The sequence below is a fragment of the Drosophila suzukii genome, chromosome 3 (genome assembly GCF_043229965.1).
Source record: "Drosophila suzukii chromosome 3, CBGP_Dsuzu_IsoJpt1.0, whole genome shotgun sequence".
In the NCBI taxonomy this organism is placed as follows: Eukaryota; Metazoa; Arthropoda; class Insecta; order Diptera; family Drosophilidae; genus Drosophila; species Drosophila suzukii.
The window spans coordinates 35,446,081-35,471,832 of NC_092082.1; the positions used below are offsets into that span (position 1 = coordinate 35,446,081).

The 25,752-nt window shown below is 35.0% G+C and overlaps 1 protein-coding gene across 1 annotated transcript in view; it reads left to right on the top strand.

Annotated features, from left to right (window-relative positions):
• The window catches only part of nvd (cholesterol 7-desaturase nvd), a 455,974-nt gene that overhangs the window by 252,166 nt on the left and 178,056 nt on the right, over nucleotides 1-25,752 (top strand). The window contains exon 3 of the mRNA XM_070995657.1: nucleotides 6,544-6,850. Coding sequence (XP_070851758.1) covers nucleotides 6,544-6,850 — 307 coding nt within the window. The remainder of the gene's footprint in view (nucleotides 1-6,543; nucleotides 6,851-25,752) is intronic.

The window sequence follows — 25,752 nt, forward strand, 5'->3', positions numbered from 1 at the left end:
TCTAAGATTTATATATCAATCTTGAGCTATTTTGGCTTTGCATTCTTTCTTACGTACATAGCAAACACGTTGAAAATCAGAGTGTAAGTTTTTACTTCACATCGAAAGTCGTCTAGTGATCAAGAATTTTTGATCATTCTTATCAAAAGACTGTAAAAGCTAGTAGACGATAATAACAACTAGTAACCAGCTAATAACAATTAGTAAACATCAAGTAAACAGATACTAAACATATATAAACCAGATACTAAACAGCTAGTAAACAACTTGTATACATCTACTATACAACTTGTTTACATATACTAAACATATAGAAACCAGATACTAAACAGCTAGTAAACAACTTGTATACATCTAGTAAACAACTTGTATACATCTACTAAACATATAGAAACCAGATACTAAACAACTTGTATACATCTACTAAATAGATAGTAACCAGCTAATCAGTATTGTAATTAAAGAGTTTATTAAACTTATTCAGAATCTTAGACAAAGATGCCTTACTCATACAAATAGTATACAAATAGAATAGAATTAGAAAACTAGAACTAGAAAAATAGTTGACAACAAAAACCGATATTACCAGGTCCCAACACCTCTATCATAAACTTGAATCAGAAATTAAATTGATAGACGCTCCTATGCTAGCTAATGATGCTTTTGAAATATGTTACAATATTATTATGGGATGGAACAAATGAATGCTTTAAAAATAATTCAACATCTGAGAAAGATTTTATTGTGAAAACTATTTTACATCTATCTATGGGAACCAAGCGAAAATCTGCGCTTGGAATGAAGATTAATAAGCGACATGTTTCTTACAGAGGGATGGAGTAAGAAAATTAATTATATACAAATATACATAAAATATAATTAATTATGAATTTAATGAAATATGTTTACAATAATAAAATATATAAAGAAATATTGAATGATATAAATACAAATTTTGTATCTGACTGTAAGTGACTTTGATGACGGTCAGGTAATAATAGTTCACTGCAAGTGTGTTTGGCTAACACATCTTAGAAACTTTAACTTAAACTTTAATACTGCTAGGTTACAACTAAATACAACAAGTCCAACGTGTCAAGTCTATGTCGGTATGACTACTACCCTAAAAAATTTTATATCTCTGGATAATCTTTAAAGTCAATACCTATTGAATTCTGAATGGAACAGTGGAGACAAAATTTCTACGGGATCCCCACTTAAAATTTGTCTGTACCATTAAAAAATTTGTTGGGATTGGCTGAGGATTATAAAAAAGTTTTGTTAAATTGTAAACACGAACTAGTGTTGATGCTAACTAAGAATCTTGGTGAATCTTGAACAAATCAGAAATGAACAAACTTTTAAACTGCAAATTACGAATAAAATCTGGAAAATTCCCCATGTAACTCTGAGCGATTTTACAAAAATTAAGATGTACGATATTATTAAAAGTTGTGTAAACCTACCAATCGCATTCCAGAGTTGGGATTTATTTGTTAACCCCAAATTGGGGTATGGGAGTCAACACAGCTGAAATGTGAAATTGTCGGCTATCCGCGAAAAACCAAGATTTGCCATAATTGGATTTACACTAAATGGAGAACTTATCACAAATAACTTATCAAACTTGAGAGTTCACTTGAATTCTGAGTCATATCCATAATAATCGGAATGTTGATTTTAGTAAGAATTAGTATGCTCACCTATATGAAATGTGTACAAGATTTCAATCTAGTTACTATAATCGTGAATCACAACCATTTTTGACCCCAAATGAATTTAAATTGAAGACCCCTTTTATTGTGGTTGATCTTTCATATCAAAATGAATCAGTAAAAATTGGTCCTATTGATGTGAGAATTTCAATAGAACTAAAGACACCAAGTCATGAAAATACCCAAGCTTACTGTCTCCTCATACAATACCGTTTAATTGAATATAACCCACTAAACGGACTAGTACAACGAGTTGTTTAACATTAGAAAAATGTTGAAAGATACTGTTTCGATTGATGTTCAAGGTTTCTTTGATAATAATAATAATTTATAATAATTTATAATAATTTGAAAATTCGGCTGCTAGCACTGATCAAGCCATAGCCGATCTTTTTGCACAGTTTTTTCAAACCACCTATTCAACATCAAGTCCTCCAGATCAGTCTTACCCATATGTCATTCCTAAATCAAACTTTATTTGTTGTCCTGTTATAAGTAAAAGCTCACTTCTTTTAGAATTGCAAAGGGTCAAACCAGTCTACTCTCCGGGTCCTGATGGAGTCCCTGGATGTTTGCGTAGATATTGCGCTGAGACTTTGTGTAGACCATTGCACAAACTGTTTACTTTGTCTTTAGAAACATCCGATTTCCCACACAGATGGAAGGAATCGTTTGTTATCCCGCTTCATAAAAAAGGGAGTAAATTGAACGCATGTAATTACAGAGGTATTTCAAAGCTATCAGCTATACCGAAGCTCTTTAAGAACATTATTACGCCCCATTTACAACACAGTTGTAGGTCCCTTATTTCCTCTTGTCAACACGGATTTATAAAACATAGGTCAACGACAACCAACCTTTTGGAGTTTACTTCATTTGTTATAAGTGGTTTTAGAAAGAATCGTCAGACTGATGTGGTCTACACCGATTTTAGTAAGTCGTTTGATTCTGTAAGTCACCCGATTCTCGTCCGGAAATTGGACCTTTTAGGGTTTCCAGGTGATCTTCTTAGGTGGATCCCTCTACTCAACTTATACTTTGAGTGGTTGTGCGTTAGATAGGATAACGCATGCTGACGACCTTGGAGTCTATATGGATCCTAAACTTAAATTTTCTGATCACATTACTACTATGGTAAATAAAGCCAGGGGCGTGCTTGCATTTATCAAAAGGTGGTCGAAGAAATTCGATGATCCCTATGTCACAAAGACCTTGTTTATTTCATTAGTCCTACCAATTCTTGAGTACTGCGCTCCTGTTCGGAGTCCCCAAAATGGGGTGCATATAGACCGGATTGAGTCTGTGCAAAAAAACTTCTATATATTTGCCTTACGGGGACTTAACTAGGATACAAGCCTAATACTACCATCGTACTCTAGTAGACTTCTTCTAATTAACTTACCATCGTTAGCTAATCGTAGAACTATGCTTGATATTACGTTTATTAGAAATCTTATTCATGGTGATGTAGATAGTCCCGAGTTACTGGGTCGCCTGCATTTTAATGTGCCAAATAGATTCACTAGAAACTATATTCCTTTAGTATTAGATCACTGTATCTCTAATTATGCAATGCATGAACCTTTTAGAGTACTTTGCAATGATTATAATACTTGTAGACTGTATCATCTAATATCTACTACCGACTCACTTCCTATCTTTAAATCAATAATACTATCCTCCCTAGTAACTAATTAGTTTTACTTGATGTATTTTGTCTATTCGTATTTTGATCTGTATTTTTAATTGTCTATTATAACATTGTCTTTTTCTTTGTCCGCGATTTTGTTTACTCGCCCAAAACGGTAAAGGGCTCCGCGCGTAACAAGCATTGCTTGGTGTCGTAGGGCCACTTGTTTGTACTGACCATAGTGCATCAACGTCCAAGATATGTAACTCCGAGCGATTTTGCAAAAATTAAGATGGACGATATTATTAAAAATGGTGTAAACCTTCCAATCGCATTCCGGAGTTGGGATTCATATGTTAACCCCAACTTGGGGTATGGGAGTCAACACAGCTGGAATGTGAAATTGTCGGCTAACCGCGAAGAACCAAGATTTGCCATAATTGGATTTACTCTTATGGAGTACTTATCACAAATAACTTATCAAACTTGAAAGTTCTCTTGAGTTCTGAGTCATATCCATAAGATAATCTGAACGTTGGTTTTAGTAAGAATCAGTATGCTCACCTATATGAAATGTATACAAGATTTCAATCTAGTTACTATAATCGTGAATCACAATCATTTTTGACCCCAAATAAATTAAAATTGAAGGCCCCTTTTATTGTGGTTGATCTTTCATTTCCAAACGAATCAGTGAGTACTGGTCGTATTGATGTGAGAATTTCAATAGATCTGAAGACACCAAGTCATGAAAATACTTACTGTCTCCTCATACATGACCGTTTAGTTCAATATAACTCATTAAACGGACTAGTACAACGAGATATTTTACATTAGAAAAATGTTGAAGGATACTGTTTCGATTGATGTTCAAGGTTTCTTTGATAATAATAATAATTTTATTCTAAAGGAAATTGGAATTGTATTCGAAAAAGAACCAAACTTGAATAATAGTTTTTTAATAGATCCACCATATGATTTTACTTTGCTAAATACAAAATCTCGAAAGACTGCAATTTGGTTAACCAATACAAATCACAAAATTTTTTGGAACGATGGAGAAAACAGTTATCCACAAGCTCGAAAATATCTAAGGACAATTACAAGCGGAAAGCAAATTATTTCTAAAGGTGTGAAAAAGAAACGATTTCTACAGACGTTTTTTGGGAGACGTCAGCTCAATAAGATGGAGGAAATGAGCTGTCCGTCATTAAACAGGTTTAAAGGAAACCGGTTTCTTTATTGCGAAACACACCTTAAGGGCGGTCTTGTGCTCTTAACAATGCATACACAATTTTGACATTTTTTGAAAGTAGCTCCAAAACAATAAAATAATTTAAATACAACATTTTAAAGTAGAGACTAGATGTGTAAGAACGTACAAGAAAACAAAATTAGCAAAATGATATTTCATGAGGAAATTTACCAATTTATTGAACAATTTAAAGGATAGATAAATGGTCAGCATTTTCAATACATTCTAAACACAATAGCTACGTTCATGAACCGAGGTGAACATGATTTCAAAACTACGAATTATGGTAAGCACTTTACATATTGTAATCCACAAATGACGTAGGAAACGTGCGCCTGCTTCTTCAATGCAAATCGCCGAAATTAATGCAGAAAATTATTTTCAATATATAATAAAACGTGTTCGCAATGCCAAAATAAATGAATATTATTATGCTACAAAATAAACTTCAGACTTTTTATTTCGAGTTCAAATTGCAGATACGGAGAATAGAAAATATTTCCTTGACTGAGATATGTCGGCTTCTTGCGAGTTTTTGCGCGGTCGTGATTTCAACCAGTATTATGGGACGTATTAGAGCTAGCAGTCAGCCGTGAGGTCGTTGGCGTGAGGCCCATGATCTTGTCAATGAGCGTGCGTCTTCAGGCTTGTGTATGTGTCCCTTATTGCGGTCAGGTAATGGACAGGTGCGCATGTTCGGGTAGCTCTTGCTTGAATCCCTTTTATGACGAAACCGATTTGTGAAAAGGAGAGAATCTAAAACAATTTACCAGTTAAACGTTCTGGGGCGGAAACAAAAATGAGTGTTTGACAATATTCCACATCTGAGAATCATTAACTTGTGAGATTTATTTTATTGGGGTTCTTTTGATTTCTAAATTAGTTTTACAATCATAGAAAACATTATTCCCCAACATGATCGGACATCTTCCTCTAAGATAACCATCTTTGGATACTTTGAGTGTGCGATCTTTCTCACGTGCACAGCAACACCTGTGATAATGAGGCAAAAGAGTACGTGATCACACCTTTCACCAACATGATCGCATATGTTCCTCTAAGATAACAACCTTTGGATACTATGGTTGCGCGACCTTTCTCACGTGCACCTTTCTCATCTGACTATTAATTGCACATAATGAGGGGAAGGATTCATGATCAATATTGTCACATGGGGATGTGGTGGGGATGTGGTGGCAATGGGGGCAATCTCCTCTGAGACAACATATGCTAGTTGTCGCAGAATCGGCGTTCCTATTCTACTGATAATCATAACAAAATCCCACTTACTTTTATCCAAAATCTGCAAAAGATTTGTCGTTAGACCAGTTGTAGCGTTTGTTGGAGTTAACGTGGGCGTAGCACTCTGCTGAAATAAACTTGCGCTGCGAAAGAAGTTTAGTAATCTGCATTCCAAGCTTTCTAGCTTTAAGACGGAGTGACGGACTTGAATAGCTCGACTCGGCAAGTGGTCCTGAACAAGAATATATGCTTTCTTCTACCAATTACATACTTCTGAAGAATCTAGTATAACAAGAAAAAAGCTATAGTTAAAGTTAAACTCTTTAAAATTTTTTAAAAATTTGGGCAACAGACATATTTTAACGTTAATATAACCTCCTACTGTATGATGAACGGGTATAAAAATGAGAACTATCGGTACACAGCTATATCAATCATTACCACTTAACTTATATAGAAATTAAATTGAAAAAGTCGAAGAGCTAGCTTAAAGTTTAAGGTCGCCAGGACCTGATTACTTATATCATTTATACTCGTATATTACTTATATATATAGTTCTCGTGATCTTCCATATCTTGCCAAACATTAAGAATTTATCTAATAACCGTTTTAAAAATATTATTATATAGTTTAAAAATTACGTAAAGAAATAAATCATATCATGTTACTTAAAAAATATTATCACACTTAATAATTTCAGTTCCAAAAGGATCAAATGTGAAAAATTGGAGTTCGCAGGAAATGAACGGCTATATATTTATTTGGTATCATACTGACCCAACAGAAATACCTTGGGAACTCCCTCTGTCTACGGAAGAGCTTAAAACAAAATATTTTTACCATGGACACAATGAATTTTACATTCACTGTCATATTCAGGAAATACCTGAAAATGGTTCTGATATTGCGCACTTTAATGCTATACATAAAGAAAGTTTAATTGATGGCATTTGGGCTACAAAAAAATTTTCTTTCAACCGATGTGGATATCATCACTGGAAAGCAAGGTAAGAAATAAAATATCTAAATTTTTTACGAAACAAGAAAGGAAGTTAGCTTCGGCAAGCCGAAGTTTGTATTCCCTTGAAGTTATAATTATTCAATTGAATTCGAAATTCTTAAAAATACAAAAAATTATATTCCCAATAGTGTAAGATAATATGTCAAACAAGAAAGGAAGTTAACTTTGGCAAGTCGAAGTTTGTATACCCTCGCAGCTATAACTATTAAATTTAATTAAAAATAATGAAAAATACAAAAAATGATATTCCCAATAGTATAAGATAATAAGTCAAAAAACACCGAAGCTATAATTTGTTTCATATTATTTTTCCACAAATTTTACGATCGTTCCTATGGCAGCTATATGGTATAGTCGTCCACTTTTGATAAAATTAAATTCGAAATTCAAGACTAATTAAAAAATTTCATTTCCATGCGTAGGAGGTCATATGTTAAAAAACACTAAAGCTATAATTTGTTTCATAATATTTTTCCACCAATTTTCCGATCGTTCCTATGGCAGCTTTATGATAAAGTTGTCGATTATGATAAAATTAAATTCGAAACTCAGAACTAATTAAAGAATGTTATTTCCAAGGGTAGGAATTTAAAAACATCAAAGAAAAGAATTAAAAAAAAAAATTTTCTTGATTATTTCTATGGGAGCTAAAAAATATAGTTTTCCGATCCGGCTGGTTCCGACTTATATATATATATATATAATACCTGCAAAAAAATAAGACTTTTGGGAAAGTTTCAGCCCGATAGTTTTAAAACTGAGAGACTGAGAAACGGACGGACAGACGGACATGGCTAGATCGACTCGAGTAGTCATGCTGATCAAGAATATATATACATTATGGGGTCGGAAACGTCCCCTTCACTGCGTTGCTAACTTCTGACTATAATATAATATGATGGACGTTGATGCACTACGAGCAGTACAAACAAGTGGCCCAACGACACCAAGCACGTGCTTGTTACGCGCGGGGCCCTTTTATCAATTTGGGCAAAAATACGAGTTCGCGAGGAAGATACAAAAAACAAATAGAGACGGGACACAAATGAAAATAAAAGAAGCATCTAAGAATGAAGCAAATGAGTTAAAATATTAGTTTTTAATACCGGGATAGAAGTTGAAGTGCAAATTAAATGATAAAGGTTGTTATAATTATTACATAGAACGCGAAAGGGCTCGTGCAGACAAAAATTAGATGTACATCGTGGCAAATTTAGGGGATAATAATTTCGTGTTAGTCTAACAGGAACATTGAAAGTTAGGCGGTTTACAAGTTCTACAGAATCAATATCACCTCTTATAAGATTTTGCATAAAAATAGTACCAAGCATTGTTCTACGATTTGCAAGGGTAGGTAAATTAAGCAATAGTAATCTACTCTGATAGGAAGGTAGCCTTATGTTTTGATCCCAGTTCAAACTACGAAGGGCAAAAAGAAGAAATTTTTTTTGTACCGACTCAATACGGTCAATATGCACTTGGTATTGTGGACTCCAAACCGAAGAACAATATTCCAAAATAGGACGGACAAGGGAGGTAAATAATAATTTGGTTGTATAAGGGTCATCAAATTCTTTTGACCAACGCTTTATAAACCCAAGAACACTCATGGCCTTGCTGACAGTGGACATTATGTGGCAGTCAAATTTAAGTTTTGGGTCCAGAAGAACGCCTAAGTCATTAACTGAATATATTCGGTCGAGTGGCGTATTTTGAAGAGAGTAACTAATAAAAGTAGGAGTACCTCTATGAAAAGTCATAACGTTGCATTTAAGGCAGTTCAAATTTAAAAGGTTATACTCACACCATCCCTGAAAACAATCAATATCTGACTGTAAGTTGAAACCCGACGCTATATCATTATGTGATAAACAAAGCTTAACATCATCAGCATACATTAGTACACGAGAGTGTGTTATGATAGAGGGAAGATCGTTAATAAACAAAGTAAACAGCAAAGGGCCCAAATGACTACCCTGAGGCACTCCAGATGTCACATAGATCAGTTTTGAGGCAGCGTTCTTGAATATAACCCTCTGAGTCCTACCATTCAAATAACTTGAAATCCAAGTTAATAGATTACATGGAAACCCAAGCTGATTTAATTTGAATAAGAGAAGAGAGTGGTTGACAGAGTCAAAGGCCTTACTAAAATCAGTGTATATAACGTCAGTCTGCATTTTATTCTTAAATCCATTTATTACAATAGATGACAATTCCAGAAGGTTGGTGGTAGTCGATCTTCGCTTAACAAAACCATGCTGACACGGTGATATTAGCGAGGAACATAAATGTTGCAAATGAGAAGTAATAATACGTTCAAATGCTTTAGGAATTGCCGACAATTTAGAAATACCTCTGTAATTCTGGGCATCCGCCTTCGCACCCTTTTTGTGAAGTGGAATGATAAAAGAGTCCTTCCAGATAGTAGGAAAAACTGACGATGAAATAGACAAATTAAAAAGTTTAAGAATCGGTTTACATATGGTTGACGCACAAAACTTAAGCACACACCCGGGGAGTCCATCAGGACCGGGAGAATAAGTTGGCGTTGTTTTTTCTAAGTCTCTTACGAGAGAAATTTCCGTAATTTCAGGGGTAAAGATACAATTTGCCTTATTTAAGGGATTAGGGTAGTTCGAATTTGACCAAGCAGCCGAACTATAAGTAGTTTGGAAAAACTCGGCAAATAAATCAGCAATTTCAGAATCCGTCGATGCCTCCATTGAGTTAAAACGTACCGATGAAGGCAATGCTGACGACTTACGCTTGGCATTGACAAAGTTATAAAACTGCTTCGGATCATTTGAAAATTCAAATTTACATCGACTTAAATACATAGAATAGCAATGACTATTAAGAACATTAAAATCCGATCGAGCCACCACATATTTCGAAAAATCAGATGGCTTACCCGATTTCTTATACTTTTTATAAGTGTTTGTCTTAAGGTTTTTAAGTCTTTGAAGCGCATTGGTAAACCAAGGTGGCCTGTTTGTCTTTGAAGGAAACCTATCAGGAACGCATTCATTAAAAAAGGTATTTAACACTATATAGAAGTGTTCAGTGGCGCTTTCAATATCCATACAATTGTACAATTCTGTCCAATTATATTGAGAAATCATGTCGTTAAGTTTTTTAAAGTTACATTTTCGGAAACATCTCACTTTAGTTTGAGAAACTAAAGGAGAGAGGGTATCAACGCATGGGAGGCAGATTGTCAATTCCATTGTTGGATGATATCGGTCTTCAGGTACAACAAGAGCGTCAATTTTAGATACTGTGACTTCAGACGGGTCTGAAACAAACACAAGATCTAGTTGTCTATTTAATAAATTCCGTATAAAGCTTACTTGCTGTAACGATAATTCTAGAAGACCATCAACAAAATCATGGGCGGATAGAGGTATAGCGACTAGTGAGTCAGTAGGAGGAGACCAAGAAATACCAGGGAGATTAAAGTCACCCAAAACAATCAAAAGGTCACTGTTAGAAAGAAGGGATAGAACAGATTTTATCGCAGACAGGTGGTGCTCATAAATTATTAAATCAGAGCCAGGTGGAATATAGGAGCATGTAACAAATATTGAGAATGATTGCAAGGAAACTTTCACACTAACAAATTCAATTTCATTAGGAGTATCAGAGTGAATTCTCTCGGAAGTTAGGCTAGTGCTAACGGCAATCAGCACACCGCCTCCCCTACGTGAGGAGCGATCGGTCCTATAGGCATTAAAATTGTTTGAAAGAACTTCATTGTCAGATACCTCTGGCTTCAACCAAGTTTCCGTAAAAGCCAAAATATCAGCAGTAAATGCAGAGGAGTCAGCATAAAGCTTGGGTAGCTTCATATTTAGTCCCCTAACATTTTGATAGGCCAAAAATAAACTTTTTAGTTTTTTGGCGCCGTGGACGGTCTGTTATTTGTTCTCGGTTTATTGGGAACAAATTCTTTTATTACTAAATCTGACTGAAATCATAATACCCTCTGCAAGGGTATAATAATAGTCCTATACGCTTAAACGTTTTCGGATATAATGATGATAAGAAGGAAATAATTGGACCACTTTTTCAATCGGAAGTGGAAAATCCTCTTCATATCAATCCAACAAAAACACCTCTTAACGAGGTAAAAAGTAGTGGCGAACGCGCCTTTAACAAAAATTTCTGATATCAACAATTGTGACGAAAAATGATATTACATTCGATAAAATAAATAAACTATATTAAATTTATGAGTTCGGCCCGCAACAGTTAATATTTATTTACCTACACGTAGATTTTCCGTTGTAGCGTGCCGAATACATATATTTTTTTGATTTTCCGCTAAACTAGCGGGTTTTTCCAAAAGTCGTAGAACAAACGTTTTCTAATTCAAGCTACTATATACACCCATAGGGTTTCCAAAACCCTAAGACTAAGATTGGATGCATACAAACCCACAAGCAAAGGGACAATCATTTTCATTTTGGGAAGAAGAAGAAAATCTTATTTTTTGAATTACTTTTGAACGGGGCATCGGATTTCAACAAATGAGGTATTCTCAGTAAGAATAAAACTAGCTAAACAGACGGGGGCTTTTATCCCCACCGTATCCAGCAGATCCAATATTCCAAATTTTTACTTTTACACTTTCACCGCTTTTTCTCCCAAACAAATCTATATTTCGAAAGTCTTGGTATGCAATCTTCTTAGTTTTTGCGATACCTTGCGATTGATGTATCACTCGTTACGATCGGACAATAATGGCAGATTTTCAATTCTGCGGCTATATATAGTAGTTGTCTTCGCACGCTCTCTTGTGCGCTTCGCCACTACGTGTACTGCCGTCCACAGTGATATGTTGTTTTCGGAAGGCGATGGAAATGGACATTATATGTACATTAAAAACATTTCAAGGTTAATTCATTTATTCATGTTTATTTCTTTTAAAAAACTAAATAGGTATATATGTTAACGTTGCTAGTAAAACAAATTACAATTTTAACTATACTTAAATATGTCAAAATATAAAAACAAAAGCAGATTGTAACTCTTAAATTGTCCAAATAATAATAATTCAAATAAATACAATGACCTATAAAAGCATAAAAAATAAACAATAAACAAATAATGGTAAATATATTGAAAAATTGGTAGAGTTTTAATTGTAGGTTTAAGAAAAGTAGTTTAAAACAAATTTAAGTTTATAAAAATCAAAAAAGGAAACACTAAATTGCAAATCAGGGATGCAACAATGCTATCGAATGCACTTGCCATTCGTCTCCACCACTTGAATTTGGCGTGCTGCGTTGAAGTGTACATAGGACGGATAAAAAAAAGTAAGTTTTTAACGGTTTCTTATGTGTTTTATAACAAAACTCTTGGTAACTGTAGTTTTTCTAGCATATGACAGTATAATAGGATCTACATATATGTAGATATGTGTAGATATGTATGTATAAATAAAACTAGATTTGTGTTACCAGCGCAGCCTGCCACAGTAGCGAGTGTGGCCGTTGTTTGTGAATATGTATGTACATATGTAAATTTGTTTTGTTTACAAACATTTTGGTTTTGCATCGGATTAGTTTAATAGAAAATAACAATGGTTAATCTAACAATTTTGTTATTGTATTATATAATGTTGTATTAAATGTTGTATTTTAAAAATATTATTTTTACTACCTTTAGTGTTTATTTAACAGAAGTTACCAGGACTGACGGCTCTAGTTTCAGGCACCACACCAAACAGGGCCCACAGGGATGCACCCAGGACTAAAAAAATAACCAAAAAGGGCTAAAATAATTTTTAGTGGCCAAAAGTTCCTTACTAGTCTTCAATTTTTGATGTTTATTAAAAAACTAGCTAAATAAAGAATATTTTGAAAAAATTGTCCCTAACCAATTCCATAGGAATTTTCTATATCCAATTCCATAGGAATTTCCTATATACAATTCCATAGGAAATTCCTATGTAAAAAGGCGAGGGAAATTTAGATGGTCAGGCCCGAAAAGATGAGACGTCCTGAATTTCCCTGGCCTTTTTCCATAGGAATTTCTTATGTAAAGCGGTCGCAAACGTTTCAATCTGAAAATTTTGGACAGCCTTAATGAAGGGTGGCCCATTGAAGATTTGCGTTTTAAAATCGCTATAAAAAAACAACGAGTTTATATTTTTCAAACGACGAGTTCTTGTTATAGGCTTGGTGGCGCTAGCAACAAGCAAACATAACTCCATCCCCCTCGCACTCTTTTTGGCCGAGTAACGGGTATATAATGGTCGAGGCCATCGACCATTGCGTTTTTTCTTCTTTTATTTTTAATATATTTGTACAATATTTATTAACATATAATTTTCGATCTTTCAGTGAACGGTCGTGCTTTTGTCTTGCGCTTTGTACAATATTCATTAACATATAATTATCGCTCTTTCAGTGAACGGTCGTGCTTTTGTCTTACGCTCCGCATTTTTGTTCCTTTGTCCATAAACCATCGGGTTGTAATTCATATTTTCTTACATTAATAATAATTTTAATAATTTTGTATGTCCCTAACAACATCCGTTCGCTTCGCGAGTGCGTAGTAATTGTTTTGTGTTTAAATTAACAAAGTTAGTTTGCACGTGAAATCTGTGTGCAGTGTTTGTTGATATTGTTTTTTCTTATTGCCTTGTCCTTTTCTTCCAAACGCTGTTTGGAGCGGTAAAATATAAACGGTAGTTACCCGCACTCCCGCATATAACTTTGCTGTTGGAACATCAAAAACTTACGCTGCCCCAGCTTACTCACTCCCGCTCAGTCTCTCCCGCTCTCTAACTCTCTCTTTTACTTGCGTTGCCTTATTCTCTTTGCACTGTGGTTCGGAATATCGCGATAATGGCTGTCTGCTATTTACAGAAATGCAAGTCGTTGATTTCAGCTGGACAACAGAATATTCCGTGCCATTCGTGCGAGAAAATTTTTCATGAAAAATCCCTTGGCTATTCGGGTCTGGTACGCGATGCAAACGACATGAGAAGTGGCTTGCGCTACTATTGTTATGAAAGCAATGCATTCAGGCACCCAGGCACTCTCTATAAGGCGGCTTACAAAAATCACTGTTACGGAATTAATCCGGAACAGCCCTCGAAATACGGATCGGCTTGTGGCACTTGAGTCGCAGCTCACTAGCCGTATGCTATCTGACTACCCGATTCTCCTAAGCGTAAAAAGATCGCGGACGATAGACAACCGACGGTAGACGCTGTTTTTGTTTCTCGGGTCAATCCTGACCTTTCAGACCTGGACATTACGGCCTATATCCGTAACAAAGTTCAGATTGATGATCTAAAGCTTGAACAATTGTATTTTCCATATGTTGTTTTTCCCTGTGCTCATTTTGCAACTATGTAGTATGTTCACATATCGAATGCACACTGTACTTATTGTTACGCATTTATATTATTACAAACACATTGTAGCACAAGGCCAAAGAGTTCTTCAAGTGCCCGGTAATATGATCACCGTTGAGTGCACTAGGACTGGGCAGTGCTGAGTCTGCATATTTGACATTTGCGACCGCTCTGTAACCATGTGAACATAAGACCTCTCCTCTGCCGCGGCGACTCTTCGCCAGCAGCTACTAAACCATAAGTGTATACATAAACATCAAAGGTTGCTCTGCCGGCGTCTCTGGCGGCGCAGCTACACTCTCACTAGCTGTACGAAAAGTTGTAATAGAGTAAGGAATAATTCAACAAAAGAAAACTCAAACGAAAAGGGTGGCCAGGAAATTCCGCCGTCGTCAACTCAACTCGCAAACGGGACCACTTTACAATAATGGCCTCGGAAGCAGCTCATCAAGACCTCCATCTATATTCAAACGGAAAGAACTGAAACTAAAATTGTGATAGAGTAGAAGGAATTTGGAGATCTGAGTGAGTAAAGATGGAGTTATGGCAAGACGTAAGTAAAGAAAACAAGGGAGAACGCTATAGTTGAGTACCTCGACTATCAGATACCCGTTACTCAGCTAAAGGGACCAAAGGGAAATGGAGATATGCAAGCAGTAAAGCGATATTGAGTAGTATGGAAACGAGAATTCTGGGACAATTAGCATATTAACGTCCGATCATGTTGGGGAATAATGTTTCCTATGATTGTAAAACTAATTTAGAAATCAAAAGAACCCCAATAAAATAAATATCACAAGTAAATTATTTTTAGATGTGGAGTATTTTCAAATACACATTTTTGTTTCCGCCCCAAAACGTTTAACTGGTTAATTGTCTAAGATTCTCTCCTTTCCACAAATGGGTCATAAACATGTCATAAAAGGGATTCAAGCAAGAGCTACCCGAACATGCTCACCTGTCAATTACCTGACCGCAATAAAAGGGACACATGCACAACCCAGAAGGCGCACGCTCATTGACAAGATCATGGGCATCACGCCAACGACCTCACGGCTGACTGCTAGCTCTAATACGTTCCCAAAATATAGGTTTAAATCACGACCGCGCAAAAACTCGCAAGAAGCCGACATATCTCAGTCAAGGAAATATTTTCCATTCTCCGTACCTGTAATTTTAACTCAAAATAAAAAGTCAGAAGTTTATTTTGTAGCATAATAATTCATTTATTCATTTGATTTGGTATTGCGAACATGTTTTATTATGTTATTTAATCATTTTCATTCCTTTTTCTAGATTATAGTATATATTTATAATGTTGAGTGCTTCCTTTTTGTAATCCGAAATTCGATACACAAGTATCAACTCCCTCAGTGGCTGCATCATTGCTCCACACGCAGGTGTCCATATGATTTCCACGAATAGATGTTTTCATATTACCTCGTTTACATTCAAAGAGTTTTTATTGTATGAACAGAATTCCGTCAAATACATTCAGAAAGTTATTTATTTTAGCTGAATGCATGTTGTCTATCTAAGTCAACAATCTCGTCTTACCCTTTTAAATAGCTTACACAATTTATAAGGAAATTTTATACAGGTTTTCACCTTCTTCTTCTACCCAAAAATATGCATTCTCGAAATTCAGCAAATACCTGAGTATGATGGTGTGTATACAAAATTTCCTCTCCTTTCCTGCCTGCAGCAAAGTAAGTGCGACCTCTTCTAACCAACACTCTCCTTTATTCTATGATTTTGTGTCTCCTTTATCGATTTGATGGTGTCCTATTAGTTACACTTGTATCAAATATTTTTCAAAATCAATACTTCTCATATCTTCTAACCAATGAATAGTCGATGTAACCTACTAGAATTGCCTGAGTTTTTGAATTTAAAAAAATCTTAATTATGCATCTCTCATCTTCAATATTATCGTTCACGCCCACTTCAAACACTATAAATGATCTAGGACAATAGTTAGTCTTCCAAAAATAGTCTTGAAGTGGGATACTCTGCTACGTCAAACACAACTTAAGTAAAAGTGAAAAAGTGATCGTGAAAAAAGAATTTAAACAAAACGAATAAAATAAAATGAATAACCAAAATGAGTTTTGTCAATCCTACAAGTGTTTCTTGTAAAAGAATAAGTGGGCAAACCATGTCCGTTCGGAGCTGCATAAGTGAAATGCAATTCAACCCCTTGACGGAAGAGTCAAAAAAATTTCTGAGGGATTCAAGGCAAGAATACTGCATTACATGTATGGAAACGATGGATCGGACTTGATCTTACCTGAGAGTTTCTTGAGGGAAGCTGGATTGTCCCTGCTACCTCAACTCAGCATTCTTTTAGAAAGTTATACTTCGGCAAAAGTAAACTTTGAACTGTTTGCAGAGTATATACTTTTTTAAGATTAATCTGAAGAAATTGAAATGAAAAGTTTTCAAAGTAAAATGAGGATCATGAATAAAGATTCTGACTTAGAAAATATCTTCCATGAACATACCATGGAAATAATTTCAAAAACACAAGAATTTCAAAAGAGAGACAGTGGATGGTCTCTTATAAAATTGATTCGCTTGGAAATGAATGTGAATCATTTTACACCGATGGCTGGATCATCTTTCATACCACTACCTCGCTTCCTTTTAACGAAAAAAGCAATAGTTAACGTTTGTAACGAAAATGTTCAATATTGTTTTAAATGGGCTTTGATTTCTGCCTTGAAAATAGTTAACAGGCCGCAAAGATGTTCGGCATATAATATTGGTATATCGCTGGAGATAATTCGTATAAGTGATGAAATAATATTAGAATACACAGGGTTGACTTTCCCCCTTGAAATAAATTGTATACAAAATTTCGTAATGATCTTAAAGCAAAATTTGATACATTGGTCTATTCAGATGAAAGAATTAATCTGTATAATTTCAGAAGAGTTAACAAAAAATGTTTTAGGGTTTTTTAAAGATGAGCTTAACGGTAAACTCATGACAGAATTTGTAGGTCTGTGCTCAAAGGTTTATTGTTATAGAATAGATCAAGTTGAATCTTCACATAATAAAGCAAAGGGAGGGAGTTCACGAAATCTTACAATTAACACTATAAAAACGTTTTATTATCTGGGGCTTCACTATATGGTAATAGAACAATGTTAAGATCAAAAGCACACAAAATAGCTACAGTTAAAGTAAATAAAAAAATTTTTTGTGGCAAAGATAACAAAAGAAAACTTAATGTTAATGAAACACAATTTGTAGAGTTAAGTAATGAAGACCATGGTACGACATCAATTAAACATCAGAGATTAATTGATAAAGATATTTTAGAAAATGTTGAATGGCTAGAATCAAATTCATTTTGCTTGGGGTAGCTAATACAAAATAATTATGTGAACGATGGAGAATCATTAGATAGCCATAAATTTCAAAAGGAACATATTGAAAAAGAACTATTTTATAAATCAGTTGAATTGGAGATGTTTTATTATGATCGAGGCTTTGGAAAATATAAATGAAAATGATTTTGAGTTTGTAAAAAATATTTTTAATTTATTTAATTTTAGTTTAAAACATTGTACAAAAATATTAATATTAAACTTAATATAAGATAAAATAAATATATAAATAAAAATTAATATACAAATAAACATTAATTAAATAACTCATTTATTATACTTCAAAATGTTTTCCATGTTTATCCAGCTAGTCTTTGAAAACCCGAGCCACTTAACCAAAACTTTATTTCCTTTTCGCCTTACAACTTTTTTAACTAGGTATGTGTGGGAAAATCGTGTTTTTTTCAGTTCTTTTTTATAGAATCCGCCCTGAATCGGGCTACCATCTAAATCTTCAAGTAAGTATGTTTTAGGGTATGTATTCTTCACCTTTCTAATTTTAAAGATTTCTGTTGTATAGTTTGGTGTATACCCTTTCTCAAAGACATGTTTATATTTACTGATACGAACGTGGTCCCCCTTACGGAATTTACTTGCAACAAATATTTTCAGGTGATTATACGATGTTTGTAATATTTGTTTTTCATTGGAAGAATTGACTTTACTTGGACTCATTTTTATTGTTCTATGCACTCTATTATTATATTTATTAATTAATTGTTTATACATATCTATCCACTTATATTTCCATTAAAACTAATCTCACGCCACATTAATTCTTTAAGAGTTCTATTGAAACGTTCAACTATTGATGCTACTGAAGGTTGAATAATAATTTATCCTATAACTTTTCATCAATACCTTATATTTAGAATTAAAGAATTCAGTGCCATCATCAGTTTGCAGGTTTCTTGGTGTTCCATGACCCGATTTAAATATTCTCTCCATGGCTTGGGAAACATCATTTGCATTTTTTGATTTTAATGCCTCACCCCAAGCATATTTCGAAAATGTGTCTATAACAGTCAACAAGTATCGGTACCCATCATTAGATTTTGAAAAGGCTCCCATTTCAACCAAATCTGCTTGCCACAGATCGTTTATACCCCTTGTAATCACTCGTCTTCGTTGAAAGTTTTTTCGAGACGGTCCGTGCAACTCATTTACGATTTCTCGCTTAATCATATTCTTCTAATAGTCTGAGAAGCGACACCTTCTAACTCAATTGTGGTTTTTTTCGGTAATGATATCGGTTTTGTTACATATTTAAATATATAGTCCTCAATGGTTTTAATCTTTTCCAGAATTTTGGCAAAATTTGGTCAGCGCTGTCTGCCCTCTTATTATTCAATTCAATTTTATTTTCTAAGCTTGAAATTTTTGTGAGTCGACGATTAACATTTTGAATTATAATTTTTCTTAAATCTTCTCCCAACTTTCCGAGTATCTCATCAGTATATAGTTTCTTTGCTAGATCATTGTTGTCTAAAGGCTTAGATCCGTTTTTGATACGTTTATTTTGAGCATTTAGATTACGTCCTCATCGATGAATATTCCCTCAGTAGAATTAACACGTCTTTTCAAATTTTTTTGAGCGTTCGTTATCAACAGAAAAATTTCCAAACTTGTCGACAGACATGATGTTTATAAATGTAAAACATATTTGTCCTTCCTATTTATACCCATTAAAATATAATCCTTTCTTCACGAAATTCCTTTAATATTGACAAAATTTTGTTATTGTGGCTGGTGTTACCTGCTCCTTTTGATGCTACTAAAATTTTCAATCGTTCGACTAACTCATTTACATCATTCCAATATATATAGTTTGGATTTGATTTCTGAAGAGTCATGTAACCAAAACCTGTTTTTGAGCGAAGTGGAGTAGACGTTGTAGGACTGAAATCTTTGTCTATCAACTTCTTAATAATATGGCTATAATTGTATGCTCCTGTACCCTTGATTCTGTTATTAGGTTTAAAGCCTACTCTATGTATATTCGTTTCTAAAATAATTTTCTTATACATTTTCAAGTCTTGATCATCATAGTTTTCAGGTTTACTAAGAAAAATTAGAGAGTACAGACCAGGAGTCAGATCACAACTCATTCTACTAGAAAATGTTATTTTATTATCTTTAATTTTTAATTCTTTATCTCCGAATGTTAATGAATGGTTTGCACTTTTTTTAGGTCCATAACCCTTATCCAACACATTTCCTCTGGTCAAATTACTGATATTTAAATCATAGTTATAACCAGCGTTATTATCTTCTAGCTCTGCATCCACACCCATATCGGCCTCTCCTGTATACATTGGTAAAGGTGTTGTCCCTTCATCTTCACTTTTTTCCGTCTCCTTTTTCTCATCTTCTATAAATTCGTCTATATTCGTCTGAGAAAAGAATTGATTATAGGAATCACTTTCATCGAAAGACCTTGGTGGAGTTATGTTTCGATTAGACTGCAGATCTTTCTCATAAGTTGTAAAGTAGAAATCGTCAAGCTCTTTCTCATCGTCATAGTATTTTTCAATTTGCTTTATTTCACGCTTTACTTTTATACTATATTTTACGTTAGAAATGTTTTGTTTTTTATTTTTCTTAACAAGTGAATGTAAGGTTTCAGTAATAGGTTTACAAGTTTCCTCCAATTGTAAATTCGTATGATTTTTGACTTGTTTGAGATCATCGAATTTTCGCTTCAAAGCAAATCTAGCTTTGGTTAACTGTGACAAAATATTCATTGTAGTATATTTTACAAACTATATAGGTAAAAGATTTAAATAAATATTTATATACTATTTCCGAATAAAAAAAGTTTCGATACATTTTCTTCATTATATTTAAAAAAGTGTGTTTATTGTTATATTTTTAAAATCTCAATCTTGTTAATGATTACTGCATGTACAGAATGTGCTCCTCCAACTCGAGAGCAATAGATTCTCCAACCTTTGTTGTTTTGCGCTCCGCTTTGAGGATCGGGAATCTTACATTTTCAGGCCTCCTTGTCTTCGATAGCAGTGTCTTTTTATTAAATTTATTGAACTTTTTAACTACAATGTTCATCTGGTTCTCCTGATTCATGATGGTTGTTGAGGTTTTTGGACTTGGTACAGTTGTTCCACGTTGTATTTAGCTGTATTTTGATGTTTACTACCTGTTAAGCAGTTGTTCAGTACTTGTTTCGTAGTTGTTTACTACTTGTTTAAACTGGTTAATAGCTGTTATTAGATGGTTATTATCTGTTTAGTAGCTGTTAACTAGTTGATGACTAGTTGTTATAAGCTGGTCACGAGCTGTTTTAAGCTGTTATGAGCAGTTATAGTTATTTTTTGTTAAGAATGATCAAAAATTCATGTTCTCTAGATGACGTTCGATGTGAAGTAAAAACTTAGACTGTGAATTTGAACGCGTGCAGGTCCACTTTTTATACTATACAGAGTTCACACATACACGTACCCATACATTGATTTTCAACCCCCAAATGTAAATTAACCATTTAAATATACCGGTTTTGACTCCACATCTTCTACGAAAGAAAGTAGAAAAAAGTATCAAAGTCTTGAACTCTATCGTAGTTGTTTTGTATTCTATGTCCCAAGTATTTCACAACTTCTCTATGGGGGCTGAAGATTTCCAAAACAATCGAAATAATGTATATTATTTCTATTTTTATTATATGCAACCCAATGTGTACCACTTGACCGTGAATAATCTAGGTTTACTATACCACACTCCCTACTTTTTGGGGCTTCTGGGAGTAGATGATACAATGTGGGTAGCAGAGAAATTAGTTTTTTCGCTTCTTTATTCCTTTCCCCTTACTATAGGGCTTAAGAAAGAAACCATAACCCTTTCTATAGGGCTTGAGATATAAGCCTTCTCCTACAGAAACACTTTAAATTTTCCTGTTGTGACGTTTTTTCTCCTCCATATCTTCTTTAGCCATTCTCGCGTTGTTAATTGTTCTTGCAATTGCTGCACTACCACTTGCTAAACTACCAAGAGCGCTGAGGGCTGTCAAGATCGGCACGAGTGGTAGAAAACCTCCAATTTTGGGTACATTAGTTACACGAGGTACTTTAACATTTTTCTTAGAACCCATTGATTGATGAATTGATTTACGTGCAACTTTAATTGCAGTCATAATGTCTAATGGTTTTTGTTTTTTTAATGTCTTAGTAGCAACATTAATAACAGTCGAAAGGTTTGTCTTCTTTATTTTATTCTTCAATATCTTTTTCCGTCCTTTCTTTTCCGTTTTATTCAATCCCATACCAATTTTTTTCTTGGCTTTCATTATATTTGTAACAAAATATGCTGCTGCTCTTTCACCAAGACTGCTATCCGGTGCCTTGACACGCGACCAGGCTTTGTCAATTAATATGGAGTCTACCCTATGTCGTTCACTCAATGCCTTGTTTTGAGAATATGCAATATCGTGCTCTTTGCAAGCTTCATCCAATGGGTTTATTCCTTGATCACCACGTGCAAACCGTTTCTGTAACTTTGTACCCGGTCCACAAAAATTATATCCCGGAATATGGGCTTCAAACGGTAATGTATTGATTAGCTTATCGACAAGACCACCACCGTGTTTACAATTAAAAATACGATTGATGCGATTATAAAAACGTTTCCCCATTTTATTGATGTTTAATCATCAAAGATTTCTCGTTGAATGAGGTACATTAGGTTAAAAGATGCGTTTAATAAGTCAAAAACAAAAAAATTTGGTTAGAAATATTAACGATGAAAACGAGAAAAATCTACCGCCACGACAAAGTGCTCTCTTACCGAACACAATAAGGGCTCTAATTGTTGGGCCTTCGAATTGTGGTAAAACTAATATTATGTTAAGTCTAATAGAGAGTCCTAATGGATTAAAATTCAAAAATGTTTATATATTTTTAAAAAGTATATATCAAGCTAAATAAGAGTACTTAGAGAAATTAATCAAACCGAAAGGTTTAAAGGAATGGGATATCATACATTCTCCCATAATGAGGGTGTAGTAGACCCCAGTGAAGCTAAAAACAATTCCATTATTATATTCGATAACGTAGCTTGTGAAAAACAAGATAACATAAGAGAAGATAACAAGATAACATTTAATGATATCATCGATTTCATTTACAATAAACTGAAAGACTATAACCTTGAAAATACATTTAAAAATCAAAGTAATAATAATACACTTCAAGTTGAAATAACTACCATGCGAGAGTCAGTTTACTTTACAAAATATACTTCTGACTTTTTATTTTGTGTTAAAATGACAGGTACGGAGAATGGAAAATATTTCCTTGACTGAGATATGTCGGCTACTTGCTAGTTGTTGCGCGGTCGTGATTTGAACCCCTATTATGGGAACGTATTAGAGCTAGCAGTAACCGTGAGGTCGTTGGCGTGAGGCCCATGATCTTGTTAATGAGCGTGCGCCTTTTGGGTTGTGCATGTGTCCCTTTTATTGCGGTCAGGTAATTGACAGGTGCGCATGTTCGGGTAGCTCTTGCTTGAATCCCTATGACATGTTTAAGACCCATTTGTGGAAAGGAGAGAGTCTTAGACAATTTACCAGTTAAACGTTTTGGGGCGGGAACAAAAATGTGTATTTGAAAATATTCCACATCTGAGAATCATTTACTTGAGAGATTTATTTTATTGGGGTTCTTTTAATTTCTAAATTAGTTTTACAATCATGGGAAACATTATTCCCCAACATGATCGGACATGTTCCTCTAAGATAACCATCTTTGAATACTTTGAGTGTGCGACCTTTCGCACGTGCACAGCAACACCTGTGATAATGAGGCAAAAGGGAACGTGATCACACCTTTCCCCAACATGATCGGATATGTTCCTCTAAGATAACAACCTTTTGATACTATGGTTGTGTGACCTTTCTCACGTGCACCTTTCTCACCTGACAATTAATTGCATAATGAGGGGAAGGATAGATGATCAATATTGTCACATGGGGATGTGGGGGCGATGGGGGCAATTAATTTCACTCTTTATAGATATGATCGTGACATTTTTATGACTTCAAAGTCCATTAAAATCAGTTAATCTATGGATTATGCTAATTGTCCCAGAGACCGCAACCGTAATGAGGGGGGAGGGGGGTGTTGGCCGTTAATATGCTAATTGTCCCAGAATCTTCGTTTCCATACTACTCAATCTCGCTTTACTGCTTGCATATCTCCATTTCCCTTTGGTCCCTTTAGCTGAGTAACGGGTATCTGATAGTCGAGCTACTACTCAACTATAGCGTTTTCCCTTTTTTTCTTTACTTATTTTGCTTTGTACGCCCCCACGTCTTACCATAACTCCATCTTCAGTCACTCAGATCTCCAAATTCCAGTTGCAGTTCCTTCTACTCCATCACAATTTTAGTTTCAGTTCTTTACGTTTGAATATAGATGGAGGTCTTGATGAGCTGCTTCCGAGGCCATTATTGTAAAGTGGTCCCGTTTGCGAGTTGAGTTGTCGACGGCGGAATTTCCTGGCCACCCTTTTCGTTTGAGTTTTCTTTTGTTGAATTATTCCTAACTCTATTACAACTTTTCGTACAGCTAGTGAGAGTGTAGCTGCGCCGCCAGAGACGCCGGCAGAGCAACCTTTGATGTTTATGTATACACTTATGGTTTAGTAGCTGCTGGCGAAGAGTCGCCGCGGCAGAGGAGAGGTCTTATGTTCACATGGTTACAGAGCGGTCGCAAATGTCAAATATGCAGACTCAGCACTGCCCAGTCCTAGTGCACTCAACGGTGATCATATTACCGGGCACTTGAAGAACTCTTTGGCCTTGTGCTACAATGTGTTTGTAATAATATAAATGCGTAACAATAAGTACAGTGTGCATTCGATATGTGAACATACTACATAGTTGCAAAATGAGCACAGGGAAAAACAACATATGGAAAATACAATTGTTCAAGCTTTAGATCATCAATCTGAACTTTGTTACGGATATAGGCCGTAATGTCCAGGTCTGAAAGGTCAGGATTGACCCGAGAAACAAAAACAGCGTCTACCGTCGGTTGTCTATCGTCCGCGATCTTTTTACGCTTAGGAGAATCGGGTAGTCAGATAGCATACGGCTAGTGAGCTGCGACTCAAGTGCCACAAGCCGATCCGTATTTCGAGGGCTGTTCCGGATTAATTCCGTAACAGTGATTTTTGTAAGCCGCCTTATAGAGAGTGCCTGGGTGCCTGAATGCATTGCTTTCATAACAATAGTAGCGCAAGCCACTTCTCATGTCGTTTGCATCGCGTACCAGACCCGAATAGCCAAGGGATTTTTCATGAAAAATTTTCTCGCACGAATGGCACGGAATATTCTGTTGTCCAGCTGAAATCAACGACTTGCATTTCTGTAAATAGCAGACAGCCATTATCGCGATATTCCGAACCACAGTGCAAAGAGAATAAGGCAACGCAAGTAAAAGAGAGAGTTAGAGAGCGGGAGAGACTGAGCGGGAGTGAGTAAGCTGGGGCAGCGTAAGTTTTTGATGTTCCAACAGCAAAGTTATATGCGGGAGTGCGGGTAACTACCGTTTATATTTTACCGCTCCAAACAGCGTTTGGAAGAAAAGGACAAGGCAATAAGAAAAAACAATATCAACAAACACTGCACACAGATTTCACGTGCAAACTAACTTTGTTAATTTAAACACAAAACAATTACTACGCACTCGCGAAGCGAACGGATGTTGTTAGGGACATACAAAATTATTAAAATTATTATTAATGTAAGAAAATATGAATTACAACCCGATGGTTTATGGACAAAGGAACAAAAATGCGGAGCGTAAGACAAAAGCACGACCGTTCACTGAAAGAGCGATAATTATATGTTAATGAATATTGTACAAAGCGCAAGACAAAAGCACGACCGTTCACTGAAAGATCGAAAATTATATGTTAATAAATATTGTACAAATATATTAAAAATAAAAGAAGAAAAAACGCAATGGTCGATGGCCTCGACCATTATATACCCGTTACTCGGCCAAAAAGAGTGCGAGGGGGATGGAGTTATGTTTGCTTGTTGCTAGCGCCACCAAGCCTATAACAAGAACTCGTCGTTTGAAAAATATAAACTCGTTGTTTTTT